At 46.0% G+C, this 21,987-nt stretch overlaps 2 protein-coding genes across 2 annotated transcripts; one reads left to right on the top strand and one right to left on the bottom strand.

Annotated features, from left to right (window-relative positions):
- Positions 1-290: 290 nt before the first annotated feature.
- On the bottom strand, positions 291-10,353 carry LOC131483343 (zinc finger protein 425-like). Its single transcript, XM_058681279.1, has 4 exons — positions 10,267-10,353; positions 6,142-6,268; positions 3,467-3,625; positions 291-1,120 (listed from the first exon to the last, which is right to left on the bottom strand). The coding sequence occupies exons 1-4, from the start codon at positions 10,324-10,326 to the stop codon at positions 291-293; spliced, it is 1,176 nt and encodes a 391-aa protein (XP_058537262.1). The 5' UTR covers positions 10,327-10,353.
- Positions 10,354-21,054: 10,701 nt separating this feature from the next.
- On the top strand, positions 21,055-21,987 carry LOC131483342 (olfactory receptor 2A25-like). Its single transcript, XM_058681278.1, has one exon. It carries the CDS (start codon positions 21,055-21,057, stop codon positions 21,985-21,987), a length of 933 nt encoding a protein of 310 aa, XP_058537261.1.

Here is a 21,987-nt window from a genome sequence, read left to right as displayed (position 1 = left end):
CTTCCATGACTGGCAGTATTTCTCTGACCTTGGATTATCTGCAAATTTGTCAAGGAGCCACCAGCTCCTGATGCCTGCATCTGGCCAGCATTCTCCCAGCCAGTGGGCTGTGACTTCAAAGCCCCAACGGCTGCTGGCTCCACCTAACAGCTGTCACTGTGCGACTGCCATGTAGCTTGACTCACACACTGGGGGCCTTTTCCCCAGCATGGACTGCAACGTGGGTGTTGAGCGCCCCCATGTATGTAAAGCTTCTACCACGCTCATCACAAGAGAAAGGCCTCTCCCTGCTATGACGATGCAGATGGGTCTCCAGACTCCTCTTCTGCAGGAAGCCTTTGCCACACTGCGGACACCGGAAGGGCTCCTCGCCGCTGTGTGTGCAAATGGGCCTTCAGGCTTCGCCATGTGCAGTAGCTCCTGTCACACTCCAGATACTGGAAAGGCTTCTTGTGGACTTGAATGTGTTCTGTGAGCTTGCACTGCTGGATGAAACCCTTGCCGCACTCGGCACAGCGGAACGCCCTCTCCCCTTGGTGCAGACACGGGTGTTTCTTCAAGTCGGCTTTGTACCGGAAGGTCTTGCCACATTCCGGGCACGGGAAGGGCCGCTGCCCTGTGTGGACAACCTGGTGCGTGATGAGGCTGCACTTCAGGTAGTAGCTCTTCTCACACTGACTGCACTGGAATCGCTTCTTCCTACACAGCAACACTGGGCTCCGGCCGAGTTCCCAATTCCCTCTGGATTTGTCTCTGTGCAGTGGATGTTGATAGGGCTGCCTCTGGGAGTGGCTCCTCTGGTGCTTTGCCAGGTCGCGCTTCACCTCAAAGACTTCCCTGCAGACACAGCAAGAATAACATCCTGACCCAGGCAGAACTTCCAGGTGACCTGGAACATCTGGAGGCTCAGGCCACGGAGCTTGCTTGGCCTGACTGGATGCTGTGAGGTTCAGCTTTGGATTTAGACTCTCTATTTCCTGGAGACCTGGAGAGTGTAAGGTGGTTCTTTGATCAGATGAATTCTCTTTTTCCTTTTCCGATAAGGAAGCACACAAGTCTTGCTCTTGAAGTCCACTGAAATGGCATCCTTCCTCCTCTGCCCTGAAAGTCCCTTGGTTATCTAAAGAGAAAAAAGTACCACTCTCATTAGCAATACGCCTACCACACTGGGGTTCAAGGACTGTTTCGTGTCACTCACAGAGAAGAAAAGGGAATCCCATGACCCAATGATTGCGATGTCTGCCTCCCATAACCCCTGCATTCCTTTCACCATGTGTGAAGAAACAGGCTAGTATGAAAATAAAAATTGTAGGACCCAGCGTGGTAGCTTAGTGGCTAAAGTCCTTGCCTTGCACGTCAGGATCCCATATGGGCACTGGTTCATGTCCCAGTGGCCCCACTTCCCATCCAGCTCCCTGTTTGTGGTCTGGAAAAGCAGTTAAGAGCAATCCAAGGCCTTAGGACCCTGTACCCATGTGGGAGACCTGGAAGAAGCTCCTGACTCCTGGCTCCTGGCTTTGGATCAGCTCAGCTCTGGCCACTGCAGCCACTTGGACAGAGAATTAGCAGACGGAAGATCTTCCTCTCCGTCTTTCCTCCTCTCTGTAGATCTGACTTTCCAATAATTAAAATTTTAAAAAAGAAAGAAAAAGAAAAAAAAGGAAGAAAAGAAAAACTGTAAGCAAACCAATATTGTGAAGCTAGGAATGACCCCTGAGAGGGTCAGCAGAATTTGGAGATGATGAGTTCCTGAGAATCTGTATCATTACTGTATTTCCTTAAATCTGAAATAAACAACACAATATACGTGAAGGCTGGGGGTCATATCTTTCTTCTATACTGAGTTTCAGGAAAATGTCTCTGGAAGAAATGTTATTAAAAAGATATCTTTCTAGAACCCAGCGGTGTGGCCTAGCGGCTTAAGTCCTCACCTTGAACGCCCCGGGATCCCATATGGGTGCCGGTTCTAATCCTGGCAGCTCCACTTCCCGTCCAGCTCCCTGCTTGTGGCCTGGGAAAGCAGTTGAGAACAGCCCAATGCTTTGGGATCCCGCACCCGTGTGGGAGACCCGGAAGAGGTTCCTAGTTCCCGGCTTTGGATCGGGGCAGCACCGGCCACTATGGTCACTGGGGAGTGAATCATTGGACAGAAGATCTTCCTCTCTGTCTCTCCTCCTCTCTGTAGATCTGACTTCGTAATAAAAAGATATCTTTCTGGCACTGGTGTTGGGATGCAGTTAGTTTAGCTGCTGCCTATCGTAATGGAATCCTGTACGAGTGCTGGTTTCTCTTCTGGCAGTTCCATTTCCAATCCAGCTTCCGGCTAATGAGCTTGGGAAAGTAGTGGAGCATGCCCCGTGTAATGAGGCCCCTGCCACCCAGAGGAAATACCTGGCTGGGATTCCCAGCGCCTGGCTTCAGCCTAGCCCAGCCCTGGGTATGTAGCCGTCTGGGGAGTGAACAACAAGCAGACGGAAGAGCTTTCTCTCTCTGTCCCTCTGTGTAACTCTGCCTTTCAAATTAATAACTCTGAAACAATTATACCTTTTCTAGGAACCATCAAACTGTAATTTATTGAATTCCGAATGAATACTTTAGAAAACATTCCCTTTCCCAAAGGACTTGGCATTGTAAAATGGTATCTGTATAAGATGAGTCACTGCTGTTCCTAAGTACAGCCCGTGAGGACAGGAGCAAAGGAGACTGCAGTCATCACATCATTCTTACCCACTACAACTGAAGGGAACAATTTCAGACACGCACCTGAGCCACTCTATTTCAGCGCTGCTGCTTCTGCAACTGAATTAAGTCACAGAACTCTGTTAATTTTATGTTCCTCTATTTTTATTTCTTTAAGAGACATAGGCAGTTTTTTTCTTTTTAATGACTTATCCCTTTATTTGACAGGCAGAATGTTAGGAGAAGAGAAGAGAGAGAGATCTTCCAACAATTAGTTCACTCCTCAACAGCAGCAATGGTGGGGGCTAGAGGTCAGGCAGCAGCCAGGCTCAGGACCGCAGTCCATGTCTCACACAAGGATGGCAGGAGCCTACTGACCTGAGCTGTCACAGCTGCCCACCAGGGTCTGCATGAACACGAAGCTGGGGTCAAGGGGTCAGAGGTGGAGGTTGAACTTAAGCTATCCACATGACGTGTGGGTGCCTGAACTGGAATCCTAACTGCTAGGGTAAAACACCTGCCACATAAATATGTTTTTTAAATTCATTTTTATTATAAAAGGCAAAGAGACAGAGCTCTCCCACCTGCTGCTTCACTTGAGCTGTCCTCCCATCTCCCAGGCTACAAGCAGGTAGCCAGCTCAACAGTGAACAACTGGGGCACAAACTGGCACGCTTATGGGATGTCGGTGCTTAGAGGTGGAAGTCTAACCAATAACCTAGGAAAGACTCAGAAAATAAGGTTGGGAAGATTAAAAGATTCATGACCTTGAATCCATTTTACTCACCATGACATGGGGACTTTCTAGGATTCTTCAAGTCCAACGGCTCATCAGTACAAGGGCCAGTTGTCTTTCTTGCAGCGTCTAAGCTTCCCTGGTCTCGGGTTAATAGCATTCTCCCTTGTTCTATCCAGGTGATCAAATCTGCCTTGGACCAAGCACAGCCTGCAAAGACAGTCCACCCAGACACATATGGATTTGTTAAGTAGTTGACTGAAAAACCAGTTCTAGGAGACATAAGGCTAATGTGAGGTAAAAAGAGGGAAGCCCTTAGAATTACAGGAAGACAATGGAATACAACCCCTCCATGATTAGTCAGCTTAAATATTTTCTTCAATATTTTACAAAATTAAAGGAAGCAGAGAAATGAAGGATTATGAGGCTGTTAAAAAGCTCTTATTTAAAAGTGTTCATAAGAGCTTTCTGAGTAGGAGAAAACCTAATTTTTTTCTTCATGGACTTAAGGAGGGAACCTTGATCACTACACTTTTCCAATTAGAAGCTTTACAACCAGGGAAACGAAATATTGATGTGCCAACATTCTTGGTAAACTAAGTGAAACAAGCAGGAATTGTTCGATGACTGCATTAGGGGCAGAGCAATACAGTCTAACAGCCCAAGACCGAAGAGAAGAAAGGGTTTTTATGAACCAGTAAAAGGGTTCTTCCCCTTCGGCGGCATTACCCAACACTCAGCCAGGGATCCATAGCTGTCAGAGCAAACTACATCCCACAGCATTAGCAGCACAAGCAGCATGCTTGTTCTAAATGCAGATCCCTGGGCCTTGGCCTGGACCTACTGAGTCCTAATCGCTGGGGCTGGGATTTGGATGATCTATAGAGAAAACCATTTGCAAATAATACCATTTGGCTTTTAAAATGTGTGAAAATCAGAATGAATTTTCCAATTACAAAGACACTAACTGTGACAACTCAAAAGTTAGCACGAGATAGTCAGCACACAGCCCTCATCTCTCTTAATTTGCTGTTCACTGGGTCTCAGCATCCTTAGCTGGAGGGCACCAGGGCTCTTTCTATCCTGGTTAAATATTCTCCCTAGATGATCCTGACTTGCCTCATAGTTAAAATACCACTTATATAACGGCTCCTAAATATGTAAATCCAGTCGTGACCTTCACTTGGAATTACAGTTTTGCACATCCGGTTACCTCCTCTCACAAAGAAATGTCTAACAACCCACTCAAACTTAGTGCAGCCAAAGTCTGGTCTCTCCCCAAGCCTTCCCTTCAGTGAGAAAGTCACCTTCCTTTAATATACTCAAACTGAAACGCTACACGTTAATTCTTCTTCTATCCCTAAATCCCGCCTCCAATCCATCCACAAATCTTGGGATTCTACATCCAAAACCTCTCTGTAGAACACCCATCTCCCTATCTTACCTACCTGCTCCAGTAACCACAAAATCACATCATTACTGCTAGGCATCTTCTTGGCTGGCCTCTTTTTATTACTGCCTCCACAATTCATTGTGGATATAGCAACCAAGAAATCACTAGAAAAGTGTTGTGGGCTAAGGAGTTGATTAGTGCTCGTTAGCCTGGGCAGGAACAGGAAGAGGTCTTGTGGCTAAAAACACCTGGACTAATTGGACTTCTCTGTAATATCCTGCTAAATGAGGATGTGGGGAGAAGAGTATATAAGGAGAGTTGAAGGAGACTTCACAGAGACTTCCACCATCATTGGTCTCCTGTCAGTGCTTCATCCCCAGACCCTCTCCCTGTCCACAGTTACTGCTCTGCTGGTCAGAGCAGAAAAGTGTATTACGTTGCTCAACTCAGTTTAAATGACCCCATTATTGTGTCCTTGTATTGGAATAAAATCCACCTCCTCAGTTTGACACTTCCCAATTTAGCATTACTCTGTGTGTGTGCTGTAACAGACTCCCTGGGGTTCCCAACACGTCTAACTCTTCATTCCTATCTTTGGCCTCTGCACTAGAATGTCCCTCTTCCTAGAATTTATTCTTTCTGATTTCACATGGCTGACTCCTTGTCATTCACATCTCAAGTAGAAAAGGCTTTTAACCCCTAAACAGGGAATGGATTCTTCAGGCCTGACTGAGATCATTTACTAAACTGACTCCAACAGCGATGGTTTTAACAACTCTGGGGTGAGTCGCAGTGAGCCAGGGAAGCAGTAAGGCACCATTTCTCCAAACTTCTCTGTGCCTCTCAAGTACTTGCTTGGACACCTACTGTTCTTTCTTCGTGCAGACAACCTTCCTTCCCTGTCCTATCACTTCCGCACTGTGCTGTGTCCCAGCTCACCTTAACTTAATGATTAGGTTCCCCTCAAGAGAAGTCAGACGGAAAATCCATCTTTTCAGCAACATCATCAAACGCTACAAGAATCAGTTTCAGAAATAAAAGAACACACTTAAAAGACAGGCACTTGGATTGCTTAGCAATTTCAGCTGTGGGAGACATTAGAGAAAGAAGGATGGGAGTCAGAGAATTCAAATACTAAAAATACTGAAGACACAGATATTCTGTGCGAAAAGGGAAAAGCTGAACATTCCTGTATGTTTACAGAAAGGCAAAAAGACATTGTGAGTGGAAATCGGGGACAGTATCATATCCAAGAGGCCAACAGCTGGAAGGAAACCTGCGAGTATGATCTGGGTCATTTCCACAAAGTGATCCCTCAGCAGCCCGCTCTTACCTGTGGAGTCCAGGCTCTCACAATTGGCTTGCATCACTTGCTGATACAATCCCTTTTGCCATGTCTGCAGGATCTCCCACTCTTGCTCCGAAAAATAGAAAGCCACATCGTCAAAGGTCACGGTGACCTGGAGACACAAGCAGACAGGCACATTTTCACTCTGAAGCTACTTTGATTTTCAATGTCTGTGAGTTACTTATTGCACATAGTGCAATATCTACTTCCCCCAAAGGTCATATTGTATATTATAACAGTACAATTACTATAGTACAACATCAAAACCAGAAAACTGGCACAGGTATAATGAGTTTGTGTAAGTATGTGGTTCTAAAACACCTGCTGATTCATGTAACAACCACTGAAATCAAGAAACAAAACTAAACAAACAATTTCTTCACTACCAAGAGCCCCTTTGTTTCAACCCGTTATAATCGCATCTATTTACCTATTACCCACCATTACAATTCTGCCATTTCAAGAATGGAATCACACAGCACACGACCTGTTGAGCTTGGCTTTTATCACTTGGCATCCATCCATTTTTAACTTTTAACAAGTATATTGTAATATCTGAAAGGTGATTTTTTTAAGGTTTATTTATTTTTATTTGAAAGGCAGATTTTTACAGAGACAGAAGAGACAGTCTTCCATCAGCTGGTTTATTCCCTCAACGGCCGCAACAACCAGAACTGAGCTCATCTGAAGCTGGGAGCCTCGAGCCTCTCTCTGGTGTCCCATGTGAGCACAGGATCCCAAGAACTTGGGCCATGCTTTATTGCCTTTCTAGGCCATAAACAGAGAGCTGGACTGGAGGTGGAGTAGTCGGGACTTGAACTGTACCCAATGTTGGATGTCAGAGCCACGGGCTGGAGAATTAACTTTCTACACTCCTGCGCCAGCCTCCACCCTTGTGGTTTTAACTTGCATTTTCCTAACGAAAAATGATGCTAAGCATAAGTTTTAACATTTGAAGATGTTCCATTTGCTCTTTATTTCTTTAGAAGATTCATGTGTTTACTTGGAAGGCAAAGCAGCATAGATAAGACACAGAGATCTTTCACCGGCCACGTCACTGCAACTGCCAGGTTTGGGCCAGGCCAACACCAGGAGCCAACAACTCCAACCTGCTCTCCCACCAGGGTGACACAGCCGAAGTACTTACACCATCCTCTGCCGCCCTCCCAGGTGCATCAGGAGGAAGCTGGGCACGAAGCAGTACAGCCGAACTCACAACACACACTCCTACTTGGGAAGCTGTGTTTGCAAGGGGTGGCTTAACCAGGGCACCAACCCCTACAATGTGCTTTTCTGATGTCACATCTAAGGACTTTCCCCACGTCCTAGGGCCAAAGGTTTTTCCCCCTGTGTTATCTTCTACAGACTTGATGGCTTTCTGTTTCACACGGAGATATGTTCAGTGTATAAAGAGAAAGTGGAAAAGCATTGGGCACCTTGAATAATTGGGCTCTTCCCAAATGTATCAAAAAAAGTTGATCACAAATCCTTCAAAGTCAATTTTCCTAACAGGAAAATTTAGGAGACCGGAGAACCAACACCATCTGACACTGCGGACTTTGGAGACAGAAGTTACAGAGGTGGGGCGATCCTCACCCCCGTGAAAGTGCTTGGCATGGAGTCCCTCTACGCTCCGCCCAGCATCCCAAGGCACACATCATGCCTTCCACACCGGGCTCCCTGCCCCCATCGGGGAGACTCAGACGGAGTGCTTGGGTCCTGGGTTTGGCCTGGCCCAGCCCTGACTGCTGCAGGTATTCGGGGATTGAACCCACCAACAGAAGCATCACCTGCCTCACCCCCACTTCACCCTAAACACACACACACACACACACACACTCTCTGCCTTTCAAATAAATAAATGACTTTTAAATGGAAGAATAAGACCTTACTGAAACTATCCCTCTCCCAATATTCAAAACAAGTTACAGAGATGAAATTTCATCAACATCATTATAGGCCTCAAAAGTATATCAGTTAGTAACAAACCTGGTAATTTTATAATAGAATTTCAAAGGAATTCCTCTACAGTTTTCTTTGTAAAGATTGTATTTAACTCAAAGTGTCAGTTACAGGGGACAAACAGCCATTCTTCTGTCTGCTGGTTCATGCCCCAAACGCCTGCGACAGACAGGGCTGGACCAGGCTGGGCTAGGCCTGGAACTCCTGGCTCCCCCACGCGGTGGCAGGGGCCCGAGGACTTGGAGCATCCTTGCTGCTTGCCCACACAGGAGCACGGAACTGCACCAGATGAGCCGAAAGCGGGGCATGTGGAATGCTGGCTTCACAGCCGGGCCCTCCCCACCTCACTCCTGTGTTTGCCGCCTACAAGAGGTTCACTGGTGAAGAGACACTTAACAGTGAACTGCTCTAGTTAAAAAGAAACCGAACATTTCTTTTTCCCTACGCGGGGTGACACGGGAGCTAAGGCGCTGTCCTCACATCTTATAGGAACTCAACCTCCAACCAAAGGACTCGTCTTAGAGATCATCCCTGTGCTCCTCCACCCCATCTCCACCCACACCTTCCCCAAAAACAGGCTAGCCCAGGACACTAGAATCCATGCTGGCCAAGAGAGGTTGGGAAAAGGGAGTGTAAAGAAAAACGTACGGTTGGGTCCAGAACAGTAGCCTAGTGGCTAAAGGCCTCGCCTTGCATGCACCGGGATTAATCCCCACTGATCCACTTTCCTTCCAGCTCCCTGCTTGTGGTCTGGGAAAGCAGCCGAGGACTGCACAAAGCCTTGGATGCCAGCTCCTGCGAAGACAGCCAGGAGGGTCCTGGCTCCTGGCTTCACATTGGCTCAGCTCTGGTCATTGCGGCCATTTGAGGAACAAACCAGCGGATGGAAGATCTGTCTTTCCTTCTCCATAAATCTGACATTCCAACAGAAGGATAACAGTAAGATAATTTAATTTCATGGCCCCATGGTAGCCTAGCAGCTAAAGCCCTTGCATTGCACACAACAGGATCCCAAATGGGCGCTGGTTCTAATTCCAGCAGCCCCGCTTCCCATCCAGCTCCCTGCTTGTGGCCTGGGAAAGCAGTCACGGATGGCCCAAAGCTTTGGCACCCTGCACCCGTGTGGCTGATTGAAACAGGCTCCTGGCTCCTGGCTTCGGATCGGCGCAGCTCCTACTATTGTGGCCACTTGGGGAGTGAATCAGCGGATGGAAAATCTTTCTTCCTGTCCCTCCTCCTCCTCTCTGGATATCTGACTTTTCAATAAAAAAAAAAAAAATAAAGATAATTGAATTTCAGTTGGGGGCAGAAGGAACACCTACAGGTAGAAGCAGGTTATATTTAATTGAGCGTCACAGAAAACTCTGATTTTTTCATTGTGGCAATACCACAATAAGCGAGAGGCAGCCCGACCCCGACTCTCCCGCGACACTCCCCTGACCCCGACTCTCCCCTGACCCCGGCCTCCCCCGACCCTGGGCCTCCCTCAATGCCGGACCTCCCATGACCCCGAGCCTCCCCCGACCCCGAGCCTCCCCAAGCCTCCCAAGACCCCGGGCCTCCCCCGACCCCGGGCAGGCCTCCCCCGACCCCGGGCAGACCTCCCCCGACCCCATGGCTGAGCCTCCCCAAGCCGGCTTCGCAGCCCCGGGCTCGCCAGCCTCCTTCGCCCCCACACCAGATTCCCTCGACGCCGGGCCTCCCCCGACCCCGAGCCTCCTAAGACCCCGGGCCTCTCATGACGCCAGGCCTCCCCAAGCTGGCTCGCAGCCCCGGGCTTCCCGGCCTCCCTCGCCCCCACCCAGGCTTCCTCGACGCCAGGCCTCCCCGACCCCGACTCTCCCCTGACCCCTAGCCTCCCCCATGGCTGGGCCTCCCCCGACCCCAGGCCTCCCCTGACCCCGAGCCATCCCCCCGCCGACCCAAGGCCTCCCACAACTCGGTCCCCAAGTCTCCCCCGGCCCCTGGCTTCCCCTGACCCCTGGCCTCCCCCATGGCTGGGCCTCCCCCGACCCCGGGCCTCCCCTGGGCCTCCCCCGGGCCTCCCCAAGCCGGCTCGCAGCCCCGCGCTCGCCAGCCTCCCCCGCCCCCGCACCGCCTCACTCCCCACAGATGCCACACGGGACCCACGCCTGCCGCCACACGCACCAGAGTCTCCTCAGAGCCCGCTCCTCCTCCGGCCTCTCCTCCAGAGCCCGGCTCGGCCATCGTGCCCTCCTCGGCAGTCGGCTCCACCGCGAGCAAACTCCGGCTCTGCCCGGCCACGCAGGACCCCGAACCTCCACCAAACCCCCCGGGCCAGCCCTGCGCGGGGCGTGCTGGGACGCGGCTCCGAGCACAGCGCCCCCTGCGGGCGGGAGGAGCAGGCTCCGCCCACCGTGCGTCTCCCCCGCCCGGGGAGGGTCTCACTGGGAGAGCCAGGGAGGGACAGAACTGAAGATGCCAGCCCAGTGCTGCTCTAGGAGTCACACTGCAGCAACCTAGGGGGAAAGTGTGCAGCCTGTGTTAAACTGGCAATAATCAGGCTATTAATTTTGGAGATTGGAGAAATGAACAGCACTGATAGGAGAACCTAAGACACAACTGAATTTTGCATTATGAAGGAATTCATCCCCCAGAGTCAGGTTCCCTACACCTGTACACAAAATTCCACATGCTCTTCACAAGATGAAACGATGTCACATTATTTATTCTTCCAGATTTATGTTTCGTTGATATCTTTCAAATTAAGATCTGCATTTTCTGGCCCACATGGTACCTAAGAAATAAGGTTTCCTGAAGTGACTTGGTGAGAGCAGCAGCGACGGAGAGGACACTGCGACAGGCATTGGAGACTCCCAGACGCTCCGTCACTGGCTCGCAGGTGATGCCCTGGGCGCCCCTTGCTGTGGCCTCTACTGCAGCCCAGAGAATGAGCATCCCTGTCCTTACAGAAGCTCCTGAAACTATTCCATTTGTAGTAGAGCTTACTTCTTAAAAATAATGCATAGCTACAGTTAATACTTCGGATCAGAAAAGAATAATTCATGATTATTGTTGGAAATCTGTAAAAGAACAGGAGACTTAAAAACTCAATCACAACCTCCCAGTGGTGAGAAAGTCCAGCTTATTGTTTTAGAACGCATTAATACTTTACCTCAACCCTCGGCTTAATTTATTGAATCCATGTTTCTGGAAAAGCCAATCCCGCAGGGCTATTTGATGAATGTGTGTTCCACATCCACGGCTTGGAGTACAGTACAGATGCTCTGTATCAGACTTATTTCCTCATATTCTCCAATCCTAAATTTGTTATTTATTATTTTGTTATTTCAAACATCATTTTTACATGTGTAAACATGCTATTTCTTTTGGAATGCTGTCATTGCCTTCATGCTTCAAAGTCCAATTCATTCCAAAAATGAACCATCTCCACTTATATTGTATATTGCTTATTATGGTTTACGCTTAGAAAACTTAATACTAGTACTAAAAGTAGCTGTGCAACTGTAAGAAGTATATCCTGCCCATACATTCCTGAAGTTAAGCCTTTGTTTTCATGTTACATTATTCCCCAAATCGTTTGGCATTCACCAAAAGTGTTCTCCTTGTATCCTACCAAGTGTTACCCATTACAGTAGACACACATACAGAGTTGTGGGTGGGTGTTACAGCGCAACAGTCTAAGCACCTCTGGGGACACCTGCACCCTTAGAGTGGTGCCAGTTCATGTCCCAGCATTTCTGCTTTTGACCCAGCTTCCTGCTGGAACATCCTGGAAGAGGCAGAAGGTGACACCCTGGGGTCCATGCCACCTATGATGAAAACCTGGATGGAGTTCTTGCCCCTGGCCTCAGCTTGGCACAGCTCCGGCTGTTCCAGGCATTTGCAGAATGAACCAGCAAACGAAGTTCTCTCGAACACATGTGTGCCCTTCAGGCATGTGCTCTCTGTTTCTCGAGTACATGACAATTAATTTTAGAATCAAGAATATCTAAAATAAAGATTAAATCCAGGATCATGATCGATGCCACCAACACACTCTCTGAAGGAGTGTGGGAGAGAATCTCACTGTTCCACCACGCTCGGAGATGTTAGGAAGGGCTCCATGGCGGCGTGACTGAGCAAAGGTGCGGAGAGGACCTCTAAGGGGGCAAAGCAAAAGCATCCTAACTGAAACAGGAAATCCAGGAAGGATTAGTGAGAGGAAAAGAAGTTACCTTGGCTGGAACTTAGGATGCCTGGGGAGGAGTAGCTGCAGCAGTACTTCCAGTGGACATGGGGTCTCGGGCTCTCTGGTTTTGACTTGTTGACCACTATGATCCATACCAAACTGAGCCTGTAAACACAAAGCCAATTACCACTGTGACTATGCAAACCCTGCTGCTGACAGGGAGGGAGGGAGGGAGGGGTGGGGGGCAAGCAGGGGAGCTATGGGAGGGTGGGCGTCTGAACTGTGCCCCTGGAATACATGCACTCAGTGACCTTATAGTAATAAAATGCAATAATTTAATTTAAAATGCAAAATTAAAAAGTAGTTGAAAATGAGAATGGAGATGCAAATCACACAACCCAACAGTCTTAAAGGTTTAAAAGGAAAGATAAATAGGGAATTTGTTCATAAATTAGATTCTCAGAATCACAGAGAATGCGGGATAATTACTACAAAAATTTTGTATCAACTTATGGTAATATGATAGCAATATGAGAGCAGATTAAACCTATTTCATGAATATAATTTTGAAAATATAACAATTTGTTTCCCCTCTTTCACCTTCTTCCTTTCTTCTCTTTCCTTCCTAGCTTCATTCCATCCCTCTTTCTTTCTTTCTCTTTACATTTTTTCATCTAATTTGGTGATAAATTACACCACAGTCAAAGGCTTACTGGCCTACTAAATAAGAAGCTAAACGAGTGAAAGTCAAAAGACCATGGTTTAGCAGGGATTAGGCAACAGCTGTATACAATAATCACATGGAATCATACACCTTTCACTGAGGTATTAAGTTTAAAATCATTCCAAATATGATCCTGGAGAACCACAAGTTCACCAAGTTCGGCAAGCTGCAGGTCATGTGGCTCGAGGCGCACTACCAGGAGGCGCCCACCCGGCCGGGTGGACAAGCACCTCTGGGATGGCGAGCAGAGGACGCACGGCCTCCAAGAGCCCACTCAGAGCCCGCTGCGGGCGTGGTACCTGCAGGACCCTTACCTCAACTCCAGCAAGAAACGCCAGCTGGCGCAGGCCACCGGCCTCTCTCCCACACAGTAGGCACCTGGTTGAAGAACCGGGGGCAGCGCGACCCGGCGGCAGCACCAGGCTGCAGCACCAGCCGCCGGACCAAGCGGCGTGCGCTCGCTGGCCAAGCCCGGCTGTCCCACCCTCGGCTCGGCAGAGTGCCGTCCACGGCGGCCAGCCCGACCAGCAGCGTGTCCCGCCTGAGCCATTGGACACCTGGACCCTCTCGGTAACCTCCAGCGACTCGGAAGGTGATGCGTGAACCAAGGCGGCCCTCCCCTCCTTGCTCGCCTCCTCTTCCTCCTCCTCCATCCCTCTGTAGAAGGAGCCACAATCAGGATACACAACCACACACACATACGTCCACACGCTCCAGCCCCGGCCAAAAACTACGCACACGAGCCTAGAAATGTAACGAATTAACTACAAACCGTCAAGCGATCCCGGCCACGATCTTCACGATCTACCGTGATGCCCACAGACCATCACCGAGGCTGATGCTGCGGGCAGAAAACAAACAAGAAATGAGAGGACAATTGTTTACTTCCTGGGACAAGCACCGCCTCTCCTTTCAGTTCCCACGGACCGGGCACCCCACTTGCATGATGTTTTTACTTGTATCTGGGAAAAGATTCTCTCTAGTTTAAAACTGTTTAAACAGTCGACTATAGAAAAACCAACCACAGCCGCCACAGTGAAAAGGCGGACAAAACGACAAAGTAACACGGACAAAAAAAAAAAAGACAAAACTTGCCTACTCCATTCGTTATGAATTTGTTTTAAAAAGAAAGAAGGAAAGAACTCTTTGAGAGGGAAAGAGCAAATGTTTCATGCCTTTTGTCGCTCTCTCTCCCTTTCTTTCTCTTTCTCCTGTTTATAAATCCAAGTATCAGTCCAACACGATGCAATCTTCTGTTTTTCTTCGGCAGGCAATCATTTTCTTCCGAGGTACCTTTTTCTTTCCACTCTGTCACTGCCTGTGTGGGTACTGGTTATAAATGTGGAAAAAGAATAGTTATAACCGTACAAGATTTTTATTTTTATTTCAGAGTTGTTTATGAATGATGTATGTTACTGATCGGTCATTTTCCCAGTTTGTAACACATGCGTAGAACTTGCCTGTATAGGGTACTGCTTTTTCTCCTCTCCCTTTTCTCTTGCTTTCTCGTTTCTCCCTCCTTCTTCCTCCCTCCCATGCTCACCTGCCTCTTTCCTTCTGGGCACTGCCCTCCCCCTGGGGTCCTAGGTTCAGTTTGGCAGTCTGGGCGAGGCCCAGGACACGCTGGGTGGGGAAGGGAGACCCCGTGGCTAGACTAGGGCAAGAGGAGAGTGAGAACCTAGTATTATGCAAAAGCTCTTTCGAGTATTCCTTAGCTGCCCCAGCGGTATCTCTCACTCCCCATAGGGCACATTTACTGTTATCTTAACTGCATGTTTATCTATATGGAAAAACTTTCTAAAGTAAATACAGTATTCTCCATTTTCTTATAAAAAATTACCAGTCTAGTAGTATATCACTCTTAACCACTAGTTTGACAAAGATACAGAACAGGGGTTTACAAAGCTATGTTATGAGCAATAATTCTACACAGATATTTATCTCATTTTTGTATTTGCTTTTATGTGTTCTTCATTTTAAGTTTTACCTCCCATGTACAAGAAAGAACATGTGGAATGTGTCTTTCTATGCCCAACTTATTTCACTCAGCTTGATTTCCTTCAGTTGCTTCTATGTGATATACATGGAAGATATAAATGATGTCAAAAGAAATTCTTCATTCATTCATGTGATGAGGAGCGCCTTCATTGATTTGTATCTTGGCTATTATGAAAAGTGCTGCTGTAGACACGGTGGCACAGGTATCTCTCTGGTAGAGAGTTCATGTTTTTTTGTCTACAAACACAGTAGTGGGATTGCTGGAGCATCTGGGAAGTTTCTTTCCAGCTTGTTTTTCCACTGAAATCTCCAAGCTCTTTCCCACAGCAAGGCCACTAGTTCACATTCCCACCAACAGTGTGGAAGACTCACCGTTTCTTCACATCCTCACCACGTGGCTATGGTCTGTCCTCTGGAAAATTGCCATTAGAACAGGAATGACGTAGCTCACTGTGGATATGATGTACATGTCTCTTCTGGCGAGTGATTTTGAGTATTTTTCATACATTTGTAGGTCATTTGTGTTTCTTCTTTTGTGACCTGTCTATTGAGTTAATGGTTGGGTTCTTTTGCTGTTGTTTTGTTGTTGCTGTTTTTCATTGATGATATACTCTGGTTCAGGGTCCAAGGACTTGGACAATATTTCACTGCTTTCCAGATCCACTTGCAGGAGCTGGATCCCTGCAAAGTGGGGCGTCCACCTCAAACCAGCAGCCATGTTGAATCCTGGAATTGCAGGCTGGGACTTAAGCTACTACACCCCCACAGAAGTGAGATTCTTATGCTGCTGGCCCATAAACATGTACTTTTAGAGGTTATTAATTATCAGTCTTCAAATAATAGCTAACCTTATGTTATACAAAAAGTTTTTAGAACAAGCAGGACACCTATCCGATTTCTTCTATAAAGCGAGGATGCTATTGACACCAGAAATGCAAATGTACAGAAGAAACATAATTTTTGTAAAAGTCTCAAAGCTGGACATAAAAACAATCATTTCTCCCCGGCGGCGTGGCCTAGTGGCTAAAGTCCTCGCCTTGAACGCCCCGGGATCCTATATGGGCGCTGGTTCTAATCCCAGCAGCTCCACTTCCCATCCAGCTCCCTGCTTGTGGCCTGGGAAAGCAGTTGAGGGCGGCCCAATGCATTGGGACCCTGCACCCGCGTGGGAGACCTGGAAGAGGTTCCTGGTTCCCGGCATCGGATTGGCGCGCACCGGCCATTATGGCTCACTTGGGGAGTGAAACATCGGATGGAAGATCTTCCTCTCTGTCTCTCCTCCTCTCTGTATATCCACCTTTCCAATGATAATAAAATCTTAAAAAAAAAAAATCAATCATTTCAGTAAAGTAGCAAAAAGCCAAACATCAAATAAAACAAAAATGTGGGTAAAATATTGGGAGAAATGAATGGGAGTCTCATATACCTTTAAAATTAGACACAAAAAGAAGGAAATGTAGTCAATGAATTTTTATGTTGAATAACTTGGAGCATGAACAGTGTGTAGGATGAAGGATGGTTCCTGTGAAGACATCATGCCCTTGAACATCAGCAGGGTTAGACAGCATCTCTCCAGTACATGATGGTACAGCCCAAACACCAGCAAGTGTCCTACTGAGTAGCTACAATAAGAAAAAGCCCATTTCAGGCTAACAGTCAGTGAGCTTTCTCAGGGTGGAAAATTAGCAACATTGACTTCTCAGCTGGTTGTTAGCCAAACTGAAATAACCTTGGGAAATTACACTTAGCCTCCTTTGTACATAAAATAGATTTAGGTAGTGCAATAAAAGAAAAAATGCGCAAAATCATCATCAGATTATCTCAGTTGTAGCCCGTGAAATTAAAAACAAAAGCGAAGCAGTGTCAGTCCTTTTCAGGAAGATGAGAAAATAGTTGTAGTCACATGCCTAAGGGGATCCTAGGGAGACCCCTAAGGGGTCCATCCTCCTTGTCCCCTTGGGCTCAAACACACTAGAAAATTAAAGAGCAGAAATTGTTTTCTGGTGAGAATATGTCCTTATTGCTTTACTCCAATTAAATCCTAAATCCTAAATAGGATTAAACAAGCCGCTTGGGGATAGCTGATCCACCTTCTGACTTGTTAGTGTACTCCTATAATTTCTATAGCTCTTGGTACTTGAGCTGACTTTATGAATGCATTCTTCATGGAGATTCAAGTTTTAAAAATATATGGGACACATATTCGTGTCAAGTACAACATAAACTCAGGCAACACTAAGCGGGTAAGAATAATAATTGAACTCCACCTGCCCTAAAGAATAATCTCTAAAGGTTAATAGGTGGGGGAAATTTTGGAGTTCTTACAACTATTGTCAATTGGAATATGTGGAAACTAATTCATGAAGGGGTTATGGAACAGTCTATTGCTTCTTAAATCTGGAATCATGATCCCAATAAGGAGTGAAGAAATCACCAGCTGGAGTTTCTTTCCATGTATGTCCCTCCAGGGAAAACCCAAGATGAGAAAAGAGAAAGTCTGTTCTCCAGTACAGGGAGCAAATAGAGGGGTGTGTGATTGAATTCTCCCTTCTGTCTATGCCAGACCTTTAAGGCATCCTGAGAAGCGCCTGAGCCAAGCAGAGGAAAAAAGCAAAGTCCAGCCTCCACTGCCATTTTTCTTCCAAGAATTTACCAAGAAAAGAGTTTCAGCACTAAGTTACAGATGATCTTTACTCATTTGTGAAACTTCACCCACTCATATCCATTTTTCCCTTTTATTTGGAAGCCACTGGTAAGTTTCTTGTCATAATCAGTCTTTACTCAACATGCAATTTCCAGTAGATGGTAATGAAAAATCACTGTGTAGAATGTAGATATTTTAATGGTAAGCTGTTGATTTGAAGACTGGTTTTCAGGATCATTTAAAAGTTAACATTCCTCTTAGATACACCTACTATGGCTCACGTACCTTGATGCTTTTTTGGTGTTGAATTGTAGGATTAAGAGCCGTTTGCAGGATTTAGTTCAGAAGTTTCTATTGTCTCAATAAGATTCAACAGGTATCTCATAAAGTAATATTCCTAATCCCCCACGCAATGAGCGCATGTTTACAAAAGGATATTAAAAAAATATCAAAGCCATGTCTGGATGGCTTTAGTTTTGAACATGAAATACCCTTTTTTGAGACATGAGAATCATTCTATTCATGAGCCCTTTGAGCAGTTTTATCAATCCCAGAAATTTATAAGCACCAACAAACATCAAGTGTAATGACCACACATTTGGCAGAACAGAATGTGCTGGGTAGCACATGTTGGTTTTGTATTTTCTGTTTTAGGTTCTTGGAGATAGGAAGAGGCTGAGGTGATACTCTCTGTCCTTCTCTATTATTGTGCGCCTGAGCACTGCTCATTTCACTCCCCGTGACACTGCAAAGCTGCTGAACACACATTGCAGTCCCCTGGGTTCTTCAGTGGGAAATCACCTTAGGATTCTTCTAGATCAACTCCTCATATGATTCAGGAATCCCACCCTAAGTAGCACTGACATAGAGTTCATTCCTATGGAAAGAACTGATTTTGAAGGAAGTGATTCTAACTGTTAGTTTATTCTTTGACAAAGAAATATCATTTGTCAGTAATTTTCACCATGAATGTTGATACCTCCTCTGAAGATTCACTTTATGAAAGCTTTGAAAGAGTAACTCATTATAAAATTTTCACAAGGAAGTCATTGATAGCAACTCAAATATGTATTTTTCTGCCATGCACGAGTTGCAGATGGTTTTTGGAGTGAAGAATTTTGTAGAGTCAAACAGGCAACAAAGCAGAAGCAATGGTTTAAAATTACAATTATTCAAGTCTTCCAGCACATACTTTGCTGTGGAAGGACTTTGTCAAGTTTGATAAGCTAGGAAAAAACTAGAGATTCACCATAATTAATAATCATTATTTCTGCATCATAATTAAGATATAAAAACTGATAGATTGTATGAATCTGCAGTTAAACAAGCTCTAACCTTAGATATACATTGATATGTTTTAGATTACAGGCTATCACACATCAATCAGCATTTTCACTAGTGATTTAGAATAAAATAGAACAGGATAAAATAGAAAATTGCAGGGAATTGAACAGAGTAAACATATTAATGTATCAAATATGTGTTACTTTTCAAAATATTCACTTATTTTTATTGGAAAAGCAGATTTACGGAGAGAGGGAGATACAAAGAGAAAGAGCTTCAATCCGCTGGTTCACTCTCCAAATGACCACAATGGGCGGAGATGAGCTGATTCAAAGCCAGGAGCCAGGAGTTTCTGCTGGGCCTCCTACAGAAGTGCAAAGTCCCAAGGCTTTGGGGCATTCTCCACTACTTTCCCAGGACATAGCAGGGAACTGGATGGGAAACAGAGCAACCGGAACACAAACCAGTGCCCATAATGGATGCCAGTGCTTGGAGTTGAATGATTAACCAGTTGAGCCGTTGTGCTGGCCCACAAATATGTGTTTATGTAACAGTTAGATATTTCCTATTGTAGAATATGGTGGAGGGAGAGAGAAATTTCCAAGTTGGGAAATGTTTTAGGCTTGTGAAAAAAAATGCATTTAAAACAAGATGTTCCTAATTCTCATATGAGTAAATTAAACATTTTTGAAGTGAACTTGTGTTAGCTATTCCTGCAGGCTGGGCAGGAAAGGGGATGAAGGAAGATGTACAAAGGGTATGAAAACACATCCATAGAGAGATAACAGGTTCTGGGGTTCCGCAGCACAGTGGGTGGCTACAGTTCATGGTGGTCTGATACCCAATATATAATACATAATTATGCACTGCATAAAGATTTGGAGGAGTGAAGCTGATGTGTTCCAAACACGAATAAAAGAGAAAGATTATGGCTAATGACAGGGAAAAACAGTGAAATTTTGGCAACACCTCTCAAAGTTGTACAAATAGCAAATATTTTTGAGAGAAAAAATATGAGGGCATGTACAATGGCTCAACTGGCTAATCCTCCTCTTGCAAGTGCCAGAATCCCAGGTGCGAACTGGCTCATTTCCCCACTGCTCCACTTCCCATCCAGCTCCCTTCTTGCCTGGAAAAGCAGCAAAGGATGGCCACAGGTCTTGGGAACCTGCTCCCACATGAGAGACCCAGAGGAAGCTCCTGTCTCCTGGTTTCAGATCAGCTCAGCTCCATCTGTTGTGGCCATTCAGGGAGTGAACCAACAAATGTAAGATCTTTCGCTCCATCTCTCTTCTCTATAAATCTGTCTAATAAAAATAAACAAAAAGAAAGAGACAAGGTGTTTTAAAAAGTTCATGTTTTCTTGAACTTTTTTCAGACCCTTTCTGTAGAAAACTGGGTATAACAAAAAAGAGAAGAAGTGGATAATAAATACCTACATTCTGATTATACGATGACACTGATAGAGCAGAACAGCTGTGATACAAAAGTCAAGAAAAAAATACTTCCGTTTCAATCCAGACAAAGTTATGGCTAATTGTCATGATCTTACCTCAAGATTCTACCATCAGCAAAGATTACAAATCTTACGGATAACTCGCACATTGAATTGTGACATAACCTGATAACCACTGACAGGATCTTCTTCCCTTTTTCCATCCTTCACTCAGCAGACCTTAGCACACATTCTCACCATGAACTCACGCATACTGCAAGCCAAGAATACATGAGGTAGAAGTCCAATAGGAGTGTCACTAACTGATAAAATTGTTCACTGCTAAGAAGGCAATTTATAGCTAGCAAAGTTTGAGTTGTGGTGAAATTTGGCTTGGAAGAAGTGAAATTTGCTGCATATGATAGTATAATGTTAGCATTTAACCTGTCATAGGTGACACAGCTTCCTTGCTTTTCATTGGTAAAGCACTGCATTCACTTAGTCACCTGAGACATCAAACATATACAATAAATGACATTTCATTTCCATAATTTTAAATAATTCCAACATTTTACACACTTTATAATGACCATTTTTAATATCACCATGGAATAGTGTGACACACAGTTGCACCGAGTTTAAACCCTTGACCCAGACATTCAGACGAGGTGAGAAAACCATGTGTCTTTCACAGGATAATGGCTGAAAATCAGACATCCGTCACAGAGTTCATCCTGCTGGGGTTTCCCCTGGGCCCAAAGACTCAGGGGTTCCTCTTTGGGATCTTCCTGCTGTTCTACACCCTCACCCTGCTGGGGAATGGAGTCATTCTGGGACTCATCTGGCTGGACTCCAGACTGCACAGCCCCATGTATTTCTTCCTCTCACACTTGGCCGTGGTTGACATCGCCTATGCTTGCAACACAGTGCCTCAGATGCTGGTGAACCTCCTGAAGCCAGGCAAGCCCATTTCCTTTGCTGGCTGTGTAACACAGACATTCCTCTTTTTGACGTTTGCTCACACAGAGTGTCTCCTGCTGGTGGTGATGTCCTATGACCGGTATGTGGCCATCTGCCACCCACTGCGGTATTCTGCCATCATGAGCTGGAGAGTGTGCATCACACTGGCCATGACTTCGTGGATGCTAGGACTCTTCTTGGCCCTTGTGCATCTGGTGTTACTTCTGCCATTGCCTTTCTGTGGACCTCAGAAGATCAATCACTTTTTCTGTGAAATAGTAGCTCTTCTCAAACTTGCCTGTGCAGATATTCACATGAATGAGATCATGGTTTTGACTGGGGCAGTTTCTGTGCTGGTGGGACCTTTCTCTTCAATTGTGGTATCTTACATTCATATTCTATGTGCCATCCTAAAGATCCAGTCCAGTGAGGGGCGCCAGAAAGCCTTTTCCACCTGTTCCTCCCACCTTTGTGTAGTTGGACTCTTTTATGGCACAGCCATTATTATGTATGTTGGGCCACTATATGGGAATCAAAAAGACCAGAAGAAATACCTGCTCCTCTTCCACAGCCTCTTTAATCCCATGCTCAATCCCTTGATCTATAGTCTACGGAACAAAGAAGTCAAAGGTGTACTAAGGAAGATATTTGGAAATGGAAGGACTGTTTGA

This window comes from Ochotona princeps, chromosome 25 (genome assembly GCF_030435755.1).
Source record: "Ochotona princeps isolate mOchPri1 chromosome 25, mOchPri1.hap1, whole genome shotgun sequence".
Taxonomy (NCBI): Eukaryota; Metazoa; Chordata; class Mammalia; order Lagomorpha; family Ochotonidae; genus Ochotona; species Ochotona princeps.
This window is presented reverse-complemented; position numbering and strand designations above follow the sequence as displayed.

Coding starts and splice junctions, on each gene's coding strand:
- LOC131483343 (XM_058681279.1), bottom strand. CDS start 10,326: ATGGCCGAGCCGGGCTCTGGAGGAGAGGCCGGAGGAGGAGCGGGCTCT. Junction 3,626..6,141: donor TGAGAGCCTGGACTCCACAG/GTAAGAGCGGGC, acceptor CTGTCTTTGCAG/GCTGTGCTTGGTCCAAGGCA. Junction 1,121..3,466: donor TAGAAAGTCCCCATGTCATG/GTGAGTAAAATG, acceptor TTTTCTCTTTAG/ATAACCAAGGGACTTTCAGG.
- LOC131483342 (XM_058681278.1), top strand. CDS start 21,055: ATGGCTGAAAATCAGACATCCGTCACAGAGTTCATCCTGCTGGGGTTT.